This window comes from Ceratotherium simum, chromosome 24, assembly GCF_057802395.1.
Source record: "Ceratotherium simum simum isolate JZ-2026a chromosome 24, ASM5780239v1, whole genome shotgun sequence".
Taxonomy (NCBI): Eukaryota; Metazoa; Chordata; class Mammalia; order Perissodactyla; family Rhinocerotidae; genus Ceratotherium; species Ceratotherium simum.
In genome coordinates, this window is record NC_141923.1 from 22,905,136 (window position 1) to 22,918,786 (window position 13,651).

At 39.8% G+C, this 13,651-nt stretch overlaps 1 protein-coding gene across 2 annotated transcripts in view; it reads left to right on the forward strand.

Moving 5' to 3' along the window:
* The window catches only part of STON2 (stonin 2), a 137,857-nt gene extending 125,003 nt beyond the window's left edge, over positions 1-12,854 (forward strand). For both annotated transcript variants that reach the window (XM_087448093.1, XM_087448094.1), the window contains 2 exons: positions 3,849-4,051; positions 5,576-12,854. In XM_087448093.1, coding sequence (XP_087304219.1) covers positions 3,849-4,051; positions 5,576-5,659 — 287 coding nt within the window. In that variant the 3' untranslated portion in view covers positions 5,660-12,854. The remainder of the gene's footprint in view (positions 1-3,848; positions 4,052-5,575) is intronic.
* Positions 12,855-13,651: the final 797 nt, after the last annotated feature.

The following is a 13,651-nucleotide window of genomic DNA, read 5'->3' on the forward strand; positions in this document are numbered from 1 at the left end:
GAATTATTGGATTTTTAAGCTGGAAGGGACCTTGGGGATAACAGTCAAACCTCTTCATTCCATAGATGAGAAAATTAAGGACCAGAAGTAACACGACTCATCTGAAGTCACAAAGCCGCATCCAGGGGTCTCTTTGCAATACCACAGCTGCCTCTTAGTAGATGCCCCAAATAGACACAAACTTGAAATAATTTCCACTGGGGGAACAGAGATTTGCAGTTTTCTCAATGTGTACACACATATCTCATTTGTTTCAAAGTTCTTTCTCTCAAATATTTAAAAGAGCTGTATGAGGGGTTTGGGGTTATAAGCAGCAAAGACTGACTGGCTACTTGAAGCAAAAAAAAAAAAAAAAAAAGAAAAGAAATTGTTGGAAGGATACAGGTAGCTCAGAGAATGGACGGAAAGACTGAACAAGCAGGCTCAGAGAGGAGAGCTCTTGATGGCAGGGACTATGGATGTCTCCAGGCTGCATCACAAGCCATATTCTGCCCTTGTGCCACTTGGCTTAAGAGTCAAGGGTAGGATAGTGCATTTTGACTGACGTGACCACCAAGATGACATGCAGTGCTGAGGAAGATTATTTCCCAAAGGAAAAAAAAAAAAAAAAGGCTTGTTACCAGAAGAAAGGGAGAATGGATGTAGGACAGGGGAAAAATAGGTGTTCAGCAAACACTTTCCTTAATGCTTCCCGGCAGGGAAGTGTTCAGTAGGCTCAAGGCCAAGTAAATGCAGCTTATATATTACATGTGTATTTCCAGATTACTGGGACCTTATTTGTGAAAGATTTTTGAAATACAGGACAGCATAAGGATATTTGGGAGTGTTTCTCACTTAAACATTCCCCCTCAATGACTGTTTCTGCTGTCATGTTTCTATATATATCTTTACAAGTGAAACCTCTAAAAAGGGCTTCTTCTGATACTTCTGGCCAGTGGTATATTTCTGTATCACTTCAGGAAATTGATAGCATCCTTTCCTGGAAACTTGAGATGCACAAGCTCTGAATTCCAGTCAGACTGCAGGTTCTTACAGTGCCCAGCTCCTGCCCTCCCCGTCCAGTGCTCCATCCATGAAATCAGAGAATTGACAATGATCTATTAGTAATTGTCCCTTTTCTGAGCTCTTCTGTCTTGGTCTTCAGACAGCCTTGGGAAGGTAGGTGCCTTTTACAGGTTAACTTTCATAATCCTCACACCTCCATTTACAGTGAAGGAGGCCTAAATCTCGGCATATCTATTCCCACCTGCAGCGGCCCTGCATCCCTAGCCGCCAGCAGGCAGGACAGTCAGACCGCAGGCAGCATGGGCCAACAGGTCGGCACCCTGGCTTTGCCAGCATCCCAAGCCTGTAGCCACAGCAGGCTTGTCCCAATCCTAGCCACCAAAAGGCTAAGAAGCTGCCATTGGATTCCAGTGTGGCTCCCACGAGGAGGGCCCAACTCAGCTGTGTGTATGTGCAGCCCCCTCTATGTGTGCTCTCCCAGGACCCCTCCCATGCTAATCCCAGCAGCTTTTCTTAATCCGGGAAGGCACCAGAAGAAGTCCTGCTGCTTTCGCAGATATCTGCCAGGAAAAAAAAACATTCTGTCCTGCATAGGTAGCTTTCTTTGCTGGAATTCCAGTTCTCATTGGGCCAGGTAAAGAGAAAACAATCCCAATATGACTCCCCTTTAATGGAAAATAGATAACTGAATTTTCATGTTAAATTGTCTCAACTTCATCAAGAAAGATGACGTAATGTGTGGGCTCATTAGTTCATTACCATGAATTAAACTATACTAGCTTTCAAAATTGCACTTCCCTATCTGTCCACCAGCCCTAGCCATCCATTAGTTGATGCTAGGAATCAAGAAAGAATGTTGTTTTCATAGAGTTTGCTGTGAATATGCTTTGGTGGGGTAAGAGGAGGGGGTCGGTTTTGTGGAGAATATTCCAACAATGTATAAATAAGGAGAATTAGATAAAACTGTTGTTCAAGTTCTTATTGAATTAAATTAAGAAACTGCTCTATATACTTGGTAGTGATCTAAATCTATAACAATATATTGAGAGGAGTTTAGGACATAATTTGGAGTCAATTAGATCGAAGTTTTATTCCCAGCATTACAGTTTAATGGCTGTTTGACCTCAGGCTATTTACTTAAATCTCTCAGAGAAATCTTATTTTCCTCATCTGTAAATAGCATTATTAATACCTAGCTCATTAAGAATGAAATTAGATAATGCTTTTACGTATTTAGCACAGTTTCTGGCCTGTAATCAATGCTCAATAAATAATAGCTATACAGTTACCGCTGTGGTACACAATTTAAAAAATTGAATAGATTCATTTTCAAATAATGTCCTTTTTACTATTATATGTATCTTCTTTAAATTTCTTTCCTAAAAACCATTGCAAATTTTTCAAATAATTTCCCAAGGTATTACTCTTTAGAAATAACCCTTGAAATATGTTACATTTGTGAAACAGAGCAAAACAAATACTTCACTCGGTAATGTTTTCCTTGGAGAGCGGGTGTGTATGTCCTCACTCTCTGAGATTAAAAGTGCTGCCCAGACCAAGAAAGAAAATTGGAATTGTTTATTTGGAAAAATTCAGATAACTAAGGGCTGTTTCAGTTACATAATGAAGTCAAAGCCATGTCATGTCGTTTATCCATAGCGAGTTGCGATATGGGGATTCTTACAGTTTTCTTCCTCTGCACTCCTGTCACCCTGCAAACCTGGTCTTGAGGTTTAGGGACCATGAAGTTGTGACTCTGACAAAGTGGTTAAGAACACTTTGGAGTCAGACTGCCGGGTTCAGTTCTTAGCTCTGCCACTTTCTAGCCATGACCTTGGGCATTCACTTTACCTCCCGATGCCTTAGTTTCCTCATCTGTACAATGTAATAATTCTGACCTCAAGGGATTGTTGTGAAGGTGCAGTGGGAGAATCTGCGTAAAGCATTTAGCACAGTACCTGGCACAGAGTGCTCAACAGACATTTCTTGCTACATCTGAGTGATGATGATGACGGTGCTTCAATAGTCACAGAACTAAGCTCTCTCAAATATCTAATAACAATCCTCAAATGAAAATCAGACCTTAAGTTTGCCATCCAAGTCCAGTAAAACTAACTGTAGATTTATAGAATTAAAGAACAGGAAGGGACTATGCCTGGCATTGGTACGCCTATTCTTCCTACTACCCCTCCCCCACTCCCTACTTTACAGATGAAGAATTGAGGCCCAGAAAGAACAAAGGACTTGGGTGCAGGGTCTCTGCCACTTAGCGGGGAGCTGGAAGTCAAACCCAGGGGTCCTGTTTGTCTGTGTTCTCTCCAGTGTACCATATGCCTCCCTAAGACACATGTGCTGTTTATAAGGGCTTTGTCATTTCCATATGCCGTTCACCCACAAAAATTGCCCGAAGCATTTTTTTAAAAATATGAAATGCTGTTAAGAAAATTCAGTTCATCTTTCAAAGGAAATTGATGATTTTGCTCCAGGTGGCTTTAAATGATGTTTTATTAGGTGCTCAGTGGTGATCCCTTTTATTCCTTTCTGCCAATCTACAGCCCCTATTTCTTAGTATTTGTGCTGTGTTCACATATCACTCCGAATGACCTAAGCGGGCAGAATGACCTCTATTTCTCAGGTCCTGGGTTTCATTGCTAGGATACCAGGCTACTGTAACCAGAGAGTGTTATATCAAAGGGTCTGAGGCACACACACTGTGGTTTCTGCTGAGGCTAATCCTCTGCTCGGCTCTGGACTCTGAAAGACGGCTGGCTCTTAGAGATGGCTCTTCTTCTACTTCCTCCCCAAAGAACCTGATCTCTAGATTCTTTGTCTTTCTTTCATAGCTTCTGGTCACCCACACTGTTTCTTCTGCCACCTTGAACTTGGCTCTGACCGGGAAGTGCCTTCCAGATTTGCCAATCACGTGAATGTCGAGTTCAGCATGCCCACAACTTCTGCCTCCAAAGCCGCTGTACGATCCATCTCCGTGGAAGACAAGGCTGATGTCAGGAAGTGGGTCAATTATTCCGCACACTACAGTTACAAGGTAGCCTCGGGGGGCATCTGACTAATGTTTCCAAGTCCATTTGCTCATCCTTGTCCCCTCCCCCTCTCACTCCTCTGTGGCAGCACCAGCCACGGGTGCAAGGTGTTCTCTTCCTGCCTTAGGGGAAGTTCACCGTACATAGCTGTGCATGAGTCTGCTCTGATTTAAATGAATAATCTCTCTAATGGTCAAGAGAAAGGTTGGGAAAAAAAATAAAGAGGCTGATGAAAGAAGAGAATATAACGTGTTTCAGTCATCATGAACAACAGAAGAGTCACAGGGCAAAGGAATTATTACTCATTCATAGTATGATTTATGTTGCAGAGTAGTGAACTTGGAAGTGGAGGGGAATGTCAGGAAAGTGCTAACCCAAAGCAGATATTTCAGCTACAGGAGTTGATGAAGTTGATCTGAATAAAGTTAGGACACAGATGACCTGATCACTGGGCTGTAACAGAACAAAAGTAAAAAGCAAAGCAAGCTTCTGTGATAGTCATGGGATCAGGGCTGTGGAAGGAGGAAGAGTGTTCTGCCAGAGTGATTGTATCCTAAGGAGTTAGAAATTCAGTAGGGGGAGATTAAATGCCCAAGATGGAAAATGGGGTTATTGAAGAAGGATTTTGCAAAGTGGTTTAATAATTTTCTATTCATAGTAATATTCTTAGACTTATATGGTTATTTATTGTTCTTTAAATGTTTCCTTAGTTGTGGAATCTAAAACATTTAACTACCAAAAAGAACAAATACTCCATCTTGTGGCCAGAAAAAAAATAGCACTTTGCTCAAACATGTCACCTGTTCTGTCTTGAATTGTATCCCTCATCATAAATATGCAAAGTGGTGTTAAGAGGAGCAGCTTTAATTATTAAACTCCCTAGCTCGAAGGATTCCCTGCCTGACTTATCAAAGGCTTCAGTTGAAGTGTGTCACTTTCAAGGCAAGATTAATTTATCGATCCCTTTATAATTACAGCTACAGTATTTTGCAGAAGATATAGGTAGAACTGTAAACACTACAATACTTATCAATTTGGAGACTTTTAAAGAGATAAAGTAATGGAGTGTATAAACAGCAAAGGAATTCATTCATTTGATAAACCTCTGTGGTTGCCTGCTGTATGCCTATATTATTGGGATACAGTAGTGAACAAGGGCCTGCCCCTATCCTGCAGAGCCTGTGCTATAGTGGAGCCAGGCAGGTGTACAGGGACAGTGGGACTATGCACCTAACTCTACCTAATGTGTCGAGAATAACTTCACAGAAGAGGTGACCTTTGAGTGACTGTGTAAGGCAAAGAATGAGAATTTTGCAGGTGGACTGTGAGAGAGAGGGAATTCCAGACCAAGCAAGAAGCATGTGCAAAGAGAGAATCATAATATACACACGCCCAGTAGCTCCAGCATGGCTAAAGCCCAAAGCATTAACAAAATTACAAAGAATTTCAAAGAACCTAGAGTTTTATTTATTTGTTGGAATGTTTTCCTCTTCTTTCTGATATTTCTCTCCAACTTCTATTCTTGGCAGGTGGAAATTGAGCAAAAAAAGAGTTTGAAGCTGGACTTGGAAGGAGATGAAATGGAAAATCCCAAGGAGTGTGGGGTCCAGTGACGAAGCCCTACTGCAAGGGGCCCTGACCTAAGAATCACGATAGGATGTCTTTCTGATTAGCTGAAGTTCAAGTCAGTACCTACCATGGCTACGCCATGTTGGAACAGTGTGTTGGTCATTCCTGTTGGTAGTTACCTGTATTATAACAGGAAACCCTGAGGTGGTTGCTTTCGAGAGGCTCTGATCATGCCTGAAGCACCTGGCTCACCTGACATTTGGAGCTTATTGTATAATTAAGCCTCCTTCTCTGCACTCTGCTTATCTCACAGCACTTGTGTGGTTTGTTGTGACTGTCAGAGTCAGGAAAACAACCTCCCACATCAGTGTTGGCACGATTTCCTACTGATGTTCATCTGTCACTTACATGATTTTCTGGAAAACACAGTCTCAAGAAATTACTTAACTAAGAATCCATCTCTGCCACTCCCTCTAGAAAAGGTTCAGAAAAGGTACAAAACAAATTTCCTCTTTGGGTCTACGAGGCCTTTTGTAGGTATCTCCATTCTTTAAATGTTAACACTATGCAATGAAGTTTTCAAGATGTTTCCCTCCTGGCTCTAGATTATTTTGATTGAAACACTTTTTCCCTTTCTCTAAGGTTTCAGTTCCAGGGTTCACCACCCTGAATCACAAGAGACAATGGAAAAAAGGCACAATAGGATACTTGTAATTCTGTGATTAGCCCCACATTCTGCAAAGGGTGACTGTTGAAGGGAAAGCAAAATTGAGCTTATTTTTCTTCATTCTGGGGAAAAGGGACATTAATTGTAGGATTATATGCAATTCAGGAGACAGCTTCAATCTCAGTGAATTCCCAAATTCACGCTGAAAACATATAGGCCATTTCTGATTCATGAAACAAATGGATGTGTATGTGTATATGTATATTATACCTCAGGCATATGTCAGGGGCATTTGGGAGCTTTTATACCTCATAGCCAACACACAGTTGCATGTCTCTTTAGCTCAAACTTTACAGGAAATATAAGCTGAGAAGATCATTTTAAAAGGTGTTTCAAAACTAAGCTCGTATGAGCTTTTCCCAGAAATTCAGAGTTTGATAATCACAGTATTATAATAGATCTAAAAGGCAGAAGACTCCACAGTAGAGATGGGAGAAAGCCATATTTTTCTAATATTGGGAGCATTAAATTCTGATTCCAAGAGCCAGGGACACTCAATCTTCTTTCCCTTCATCCGTTCTTGCCCACATTCTGTACCTCTGCTGCTTAGTTGTACCTTGGTGTTTTCTTACCATACAAGGAACTACATTGGCCATTCCAAAGGTGATACCTGCTCAGCAATTTAAAGGCAGCTTCTATCTGCCTTTCTATTTCTCCCAGGAAGAATAGACTAAGGAGACAGAAGGCATGCTTATCAGATTTGTAGATGACATAGAAACCGACAGTATATCCAGTCTGTTGACTGGCAGATTCGGGATTAATTTACTCAATGAATATTCATTGAATTCTAACCACGTACTGACACTAGGATATAGAAATTGTTACAGTTTTTTGAAATACCTGAACATAAGACTGAAACTAAAAGGATGAAATTGAATAGGCATTAATGAACTATGTTCTGAATTTCTTAAACGTAACTCTCTAAGTACAGAGTGGTGTACCTATTTGTGTGTTTATGGATGTTTGTGTTTATGTGTGTGTGTTGATGGCAAGAGTGTTGGAAAGTCCTGGTTTCACAGCAGTTCATGTAGAAAAGTTTTCTTAAGGAAATAAGAGTTCAGTTTTGAATCAGGAGTATATCATGGCTATTCACAAAGCTAATGCATTCAACCTGTGGCTATAGAAGTCCAGGGAGCCCTGCATGCTGCATTGGTCAGTCCACATCTGGATGGAGGCTTGGGTTCAATTCTGGGTACCATATTTTAAGAGAGACATTAATAAGTGTGTCTAGAGGCAGGCGGCTAGGGTTGTGAAGGATCTGATTATATAAGGAACAGGGGAACAGTTCCCCTGAAGAACAGAAGGTATAGCTGGAAAGGGAGTGCAGAAAAGGAGGGAATGATATAATAGCTAACTTGAAATTTCTGTTGAGCTATAAAAAGGGAGAGGAATTAGACTTATTCCATGTAGCTTCAAAGGGCAAAAATAGAAACAAAGAGGAACCTTAAAGATGGCAGATGTTTGCTTCAACATAAGAAAGAATTTTCTAATAAGAGTTGTTCTAAAGAAGAATGGACTCAAGTAGTAAAATTTCCTCTTTACTGCAAACGCCCAAACAAAGGTGCAGATAACCATCCATCCCAGATGCTATGAAAGGGACTCTGACATTGGATTTGGGTTGGTTGACTACCAAGATCCCTTCTACATGTAGGTTTAGTCTCAATAGTAATAGGACTCTCTAACTCTAGTTGTTTCTTTCTTTGATAAGTGGTTTTTCATGCTCTTTGAAATACAATGGGGTCCCCAGAGGTCTTTGTCAAGTGAGGACTCCAAGGCATAGCCCTTCCCCTGTTGTACTGAAGGCGCATGAGATTCTTCACAGAAACAGCAAATGGGTTGAAGAGTTGGCAAGATGAAGGTCATTCCGGCACTTTCCCTACCCAAAGTTAGCACCCGCGCACCCTCTCAAGATCTGTGCCTCACCGGCTAGCACCACATATGTATTGCTTGTTGGGCCTTTTCCCCCCTTGATTAATTTTCATTGCCTTCGTGCTTTCACCTGGACATTTTTTTTTTTTAATAAACCAAGGGCTGTGAAAATCCCTTCCATGTTATCTATGTTCAGCAAGCAAATTATTATTAATTCTAAAAAACCTACCACCTTGATTTCATCAAATTTGTTTTCCTTTTACTGTTTTGGGGAAACTGATTATAGATGACATCTAGGGGTTTGGGGAGTTGTAATACTATATATTTTTAGACCTAGTGTTTTGCTAATAGCCTACATAGAAAACACGGTTGGGCAAATTACCTTTTTTTTTTTTCCTGAGGAAGATTAGCCATGAGCTAACATCCAATGCCAATCCTCTTCTTTTTGCTGAGGAAAATTGGCCCTGGGCTAACATCCATGCCCATCTTCCTGTACGTTTTTTATATGGGACACCGCCACAGCATGGCTTGACAAGTGGTGCATTGGTCTGCGCCTGGATCTGGAATCGCAAACCCCGGGCCGCCGAAGCGGATCACACGAACTTAACTGCTGTGCCACCAGGCCAGCCTCCAAATTACCTTTTTGATGTGTAAGTTCTAAGTTTGCCACCTCGACCTGGATTTTGTGTGTGTGTGGTCACAAATAATCCTTGTCTATGTTACTAATAATGTGAAAATATTAAAAGTGAATTCATTTACCAATACATAGTATTACTGTTAGAATGGAAATTAGATGTCACATGATATCAAGAGCAGTGCTTTCTTTGGAGTCTAGTGGCTTGCTTTGTGACTTTATAGTAAAAGAGGATAAGAAATGTACTCATCGTATGTCAAACAAGAGAATATGAGGTACTTTGTGGGGGACCATTAACCCCCCTTTGCCACTCTTGTAAACATAGTACTAGTTATTCCTTATCAAAATTTTGCATTTCACTTATATTAAATATTATCTGGACAGTTTTTTTTTTTTTTTTTCCTTTTCTGTTTGGTTCTTTCCCCCCTCTCCACCTTCCTGCATTATTGGTAGGGCTCATAAGCCTTGAGAACATTTTTTATGTGAAATATTTCTTATTTGAAATGAGTATAATTTCTGTTCCAATCCAGCGGCTGAGGGCAGGAGCTTATTTCCCTAGAAATTCACATTCTCGAGAAATGTGATCCGTGAAGGCAAGGAATGTATCTTATTCTTTGTTTCCAGTACCTAGCACAAGGCTTGGAATATAATGGGTTTCAGCCACCTTAAATCCTTGCTGATAGGACAAACATATATTAATGAAATAAAGGGAAATTATTAGGTATTCAATAAATGTTTGCTGAACGATTATTGACCCTGAGACTGTAAGACTACTTACCCTTTACTTATCATCAAATACTTACATTAAAGCAAGCAAGCATGCTTTTATTTTCTGGAGGACTTAAATAATTTTTCTTTCCTTTTATTCCTGCCTCCTCTGTCAACTAATAATACCTGTCAGCACTTATGTACTTAATGTGCAGCTGAATTGAAACTGCAATGTACCTGATTCATATTGAAAAACATTTTTGTGCCAGAAGATTCAGGAGCACAGATGCTGTCATAGTCAAGATTATTGATTCAGTTTTGTTCCTGCCAGTCAGACAGACCTGGGAGCCTGAGCCTTGCCCATTTGAATAGCCAGCGGGAGAAGAAAGCTTTGATCGCGCACACGGCCATCCTGGTGTGCTAGGTCTTTGTTTTCCCCACCATTAACCACTGACTGAGGTTAATGTGTATTTATTTTGTCTCCATAGTAAGATGGCAGTCTGAGATAGTAAGGCTGAAACTTGTGAAATGAAATCATGATTTCAGAGCTGCTTTAAGTCTCATAATAAGTTTAGTGGTGGGAAAGCAGAGAATCATCTGAAATTTTTTCTTAAAAGCCTTGCAAATATTAAATTGATTTGAGTAGGAAGCACTGCTATCTAGCCTACTTTTAGAAATTCTCCCGGTTTGGAATGGTAACTTTAACTCTTCTATGAATGATGATGATAAGTTAATTCTAGCATATCTAGAGTTTAGGTCATGTTAAGAATGCAGTTTAACAGGAAATTCAAACAGAACTGACAAAAAAATTAAATCCACAACAAATATCACCTAGTAAATACATCATCTCTGACACTTCACTACCAAGTCCCATCCAAACCGTGACAGCTCTTTGTATAAAATTAGTCACGGCATTCTCACCAAGGTCTAGAGATGTTTTCTAAACATTACCAATGTCTAAGTGCCAATTCCCTACAAATCACCATTTCTTCACCATTTCTTAATTATGCTCTTTGTAAATTAAACTTGCTTGGGATATTGTGACATATTTATGTTTTTAAGGAATTAAAAGAGAACGAGATGTATAAATGTAGAAAATACATGTGTGTATCAGTATTGTTTTCCCATGTACCAGCTAAAGCAGGAATATGGAATTTTTACATTTCTTCTAGTGTGCCTTAGCAAATCTGATTGAGAGTCCAGTCCTTTGTTTTTGTTTTAAGGATTGAAAAAAAAATAAATGTATCTCTGAACTTGCAATTCCAGGCCTGTAAAGGTAGAAACAATCCATAGTAATGTGTTTGGTAGTACCTGGAGAGAGGCAAATAATAATTGTATGTAAGGAAAAGCTATAAAAGAATAGACTCAAAAAATAGAATTTCAATATTGAAAGATATAGTATAGTGAGATGACAAATACAGCACTGGCCACCAAACCTCAAAATACTTGAACTAGGAGCCATCCCTTACAAGTAAGGAGCTCTAGGGAAAAGAAAAGATTGCATAGCAGAGATAAACAACAGAATTAATTCAATTCAACCAGTATTTATCAAGTGTCTACTCTGGTCAAGGTGCTATGCTAGCAGCCGGCTTCCCTAAAGGGAGCTAAGGCCAAACACAAGAACGCTGAGGATTGTTGATGTAAAGTTATGGGTGGGAGTGCCCTTTATCAAGGGAAAATTGGGGTGTCCATGAATCTTTAAAGGACATGGTCATGGAGGCAATCACCATTTTAAGTGACTTGCTATTTTCCCAATTGGGCTTCAGTGACCTCAGCTAAAAAAGTGAGGAAGCTGGACTAATTGTTCCCTCAGGTCTTTTCCAGCTCCAGTTTTATGGGTCATTTTACAAAATATCCTTTGGTGCCACTGTCAGTGATACTTCCTGTCAATAGGACTCTTCATATAGTCTTAAGAACCAAGAAATTTAAAATTTGAAGACGGAAAATCAGCTGGCCCACCTTTTTCCTTTTCATGTCTCTCATCTGCCCAGACAACAGACACACAGAAAACTCTGCAATCCTCTATTTTATAGTTGCCTTCAAAACATAGATAAAAATGGAGGATCGAAAGGGTGGTGAGGATCAGCTGGAACACTGCTCTGGAAGTCCCGCTGGCATCATCCAGCACAACAGTGGTGTGAGTGTGAGGAGGAGCAGACCCGTCTCCGAAATGGATGTTAGAATTAGGGTATGACTTGAAGCAGAAGTAGGTCTAACCCTCCAAGGTCCTGAGGGGCCACATTATGATGATCAATGATTTATAGATCTGACCTTTTACACAAAAGACTGCAGAAATTGAGAGAGAAAAAGACACTCATTTCACTCATAAACGTTCTGGGACTATTTGTAATACAGTTACGGCAAAACAAGATGAGAGAGAGAAAGGGTCAGTCCTTCTTATCCTCACTGTCTCTTAGTAACATGAAAATGTAGCTTAAAAAATTTTTAAACATGTACAAGCTACAAAATAGCATCTCTTTTGTGGTATGTGTTAGTATGATTTTAGTTTCTCGTACTTAGAGTTGGTCAAATGTAATGGCTTGATTCCAACTGGACAGAGCAATTCCAGCATCATCTTCCTGTTCAGTCCCATGCTCTGCCTCAGATCAAACCCTCAATGCTAGCTGTGGACACCATCCAGCCACACTGTGACTGAAGCCTTAAGAACTGTAGTCTTGCCTCCACGTGCTTCAGGATCAGCAACGCACGTGGTATCCAATAAGAGCAGTTCCAAGAAAGCAGATGTGCAGTCAGATCCTGAAGCAGCCTGTTGGACCAAAGGGTTTAAGGGTTTTGAAGTAAGGGAGTGACAGAAAGGAAGAATATGAACTCCTCTGACCATAAGCCTGCATTCATTTAACCTTTGGGTCCACCTGCCAACAGAACCTGGAGAAAACTTCACTGTATTCAAGAAATTAAACAGAATCAGTGTTTTAGCCAGGGAGTGATGAGAGAGCACTCCTCTTCACCTTCCATTTTTGTCATGTCCACAGTGAATTTCAATGTGTCAGGATGGATGGACCCAAGATCCAGTGAATGATTCAGCTGATCCAAGGCGTGTATTTTCCTTCATTCATCATCCATCCTCATTTGATGTAACTTCTTGTACTATTGTGGTTAATTTTATGTAAAACCAGTTTACTTTTTTTAAAAAAAAATACGTGCCTATGTAATAAAGTCTACACACTGGCTAACTCTGTAGAGGTAAGGTTTTGTTTTTAATTGTTTTGCTGATTATCATCTGTAATACCCTTTTTGAGCTATGAAAATGAGAGCTATTAATAAAAATTTTTAAACAAAATCTGTCACTATGCAAGATTTAATGAGGTCAAGCATAATGAAAAATGTTTATTATTAAGAAGGTCTGTCACTCAATTAATATCGTTAGTGATTATAAGGTGACAAGTTAACAAGTGACCTGTTTAATTATCCTAGTTAAGTTTACCATGTATATAATTCAAGATATATTTATTGGGTTCCTATTTTGTGCTCAATTTTGTGAGAAAACAAAATGATACAATCCTTAAGGTTTTCTTGTTGATAAGTACATACACATATATTAAGTGAGAAATAGAAAAGAACATAATCAAATAACATTTGCATTATGTTCTTGGCATATTGTCAGTGCTCAACAAATAACTGTTCAATCGATTGATGAATCCAAGTGACTAATGTCAACATAAACTCAGATGGGAAAAAAATCAATATGGACCAGAATACTTACGAAGTTTTCACAAGGAAGATGGCTTTTAGGTGAGACCTGAAGGTGGGGGTAAAATTTAACTCAGTGGCAAGAGGAAGAGAATTATAGGGTTGGGAAGAGGCAGGTATAAAGTGGTATGTTGGATTAGCAGGAGAGGAGCCTGACCTGGGCAAAGGGTTCATGCACTTGAAAAGATGAGACTGATAGTTAGGCCAAGCTGTGTTGAAGCTTGCATCCAGCCCGAGGTTGGACTCAATCTAGTAAATGCTATGAAGCCATTTTAGAATCCTGCCAATAAAGCATTATTCTAGAAAGACTAATCTGTCTATGATGTGCTGGGTATTTTGGATTAGGGGAAAGATTAAAGGCAAGGAAAATAATTTAAAGGTTTTTTG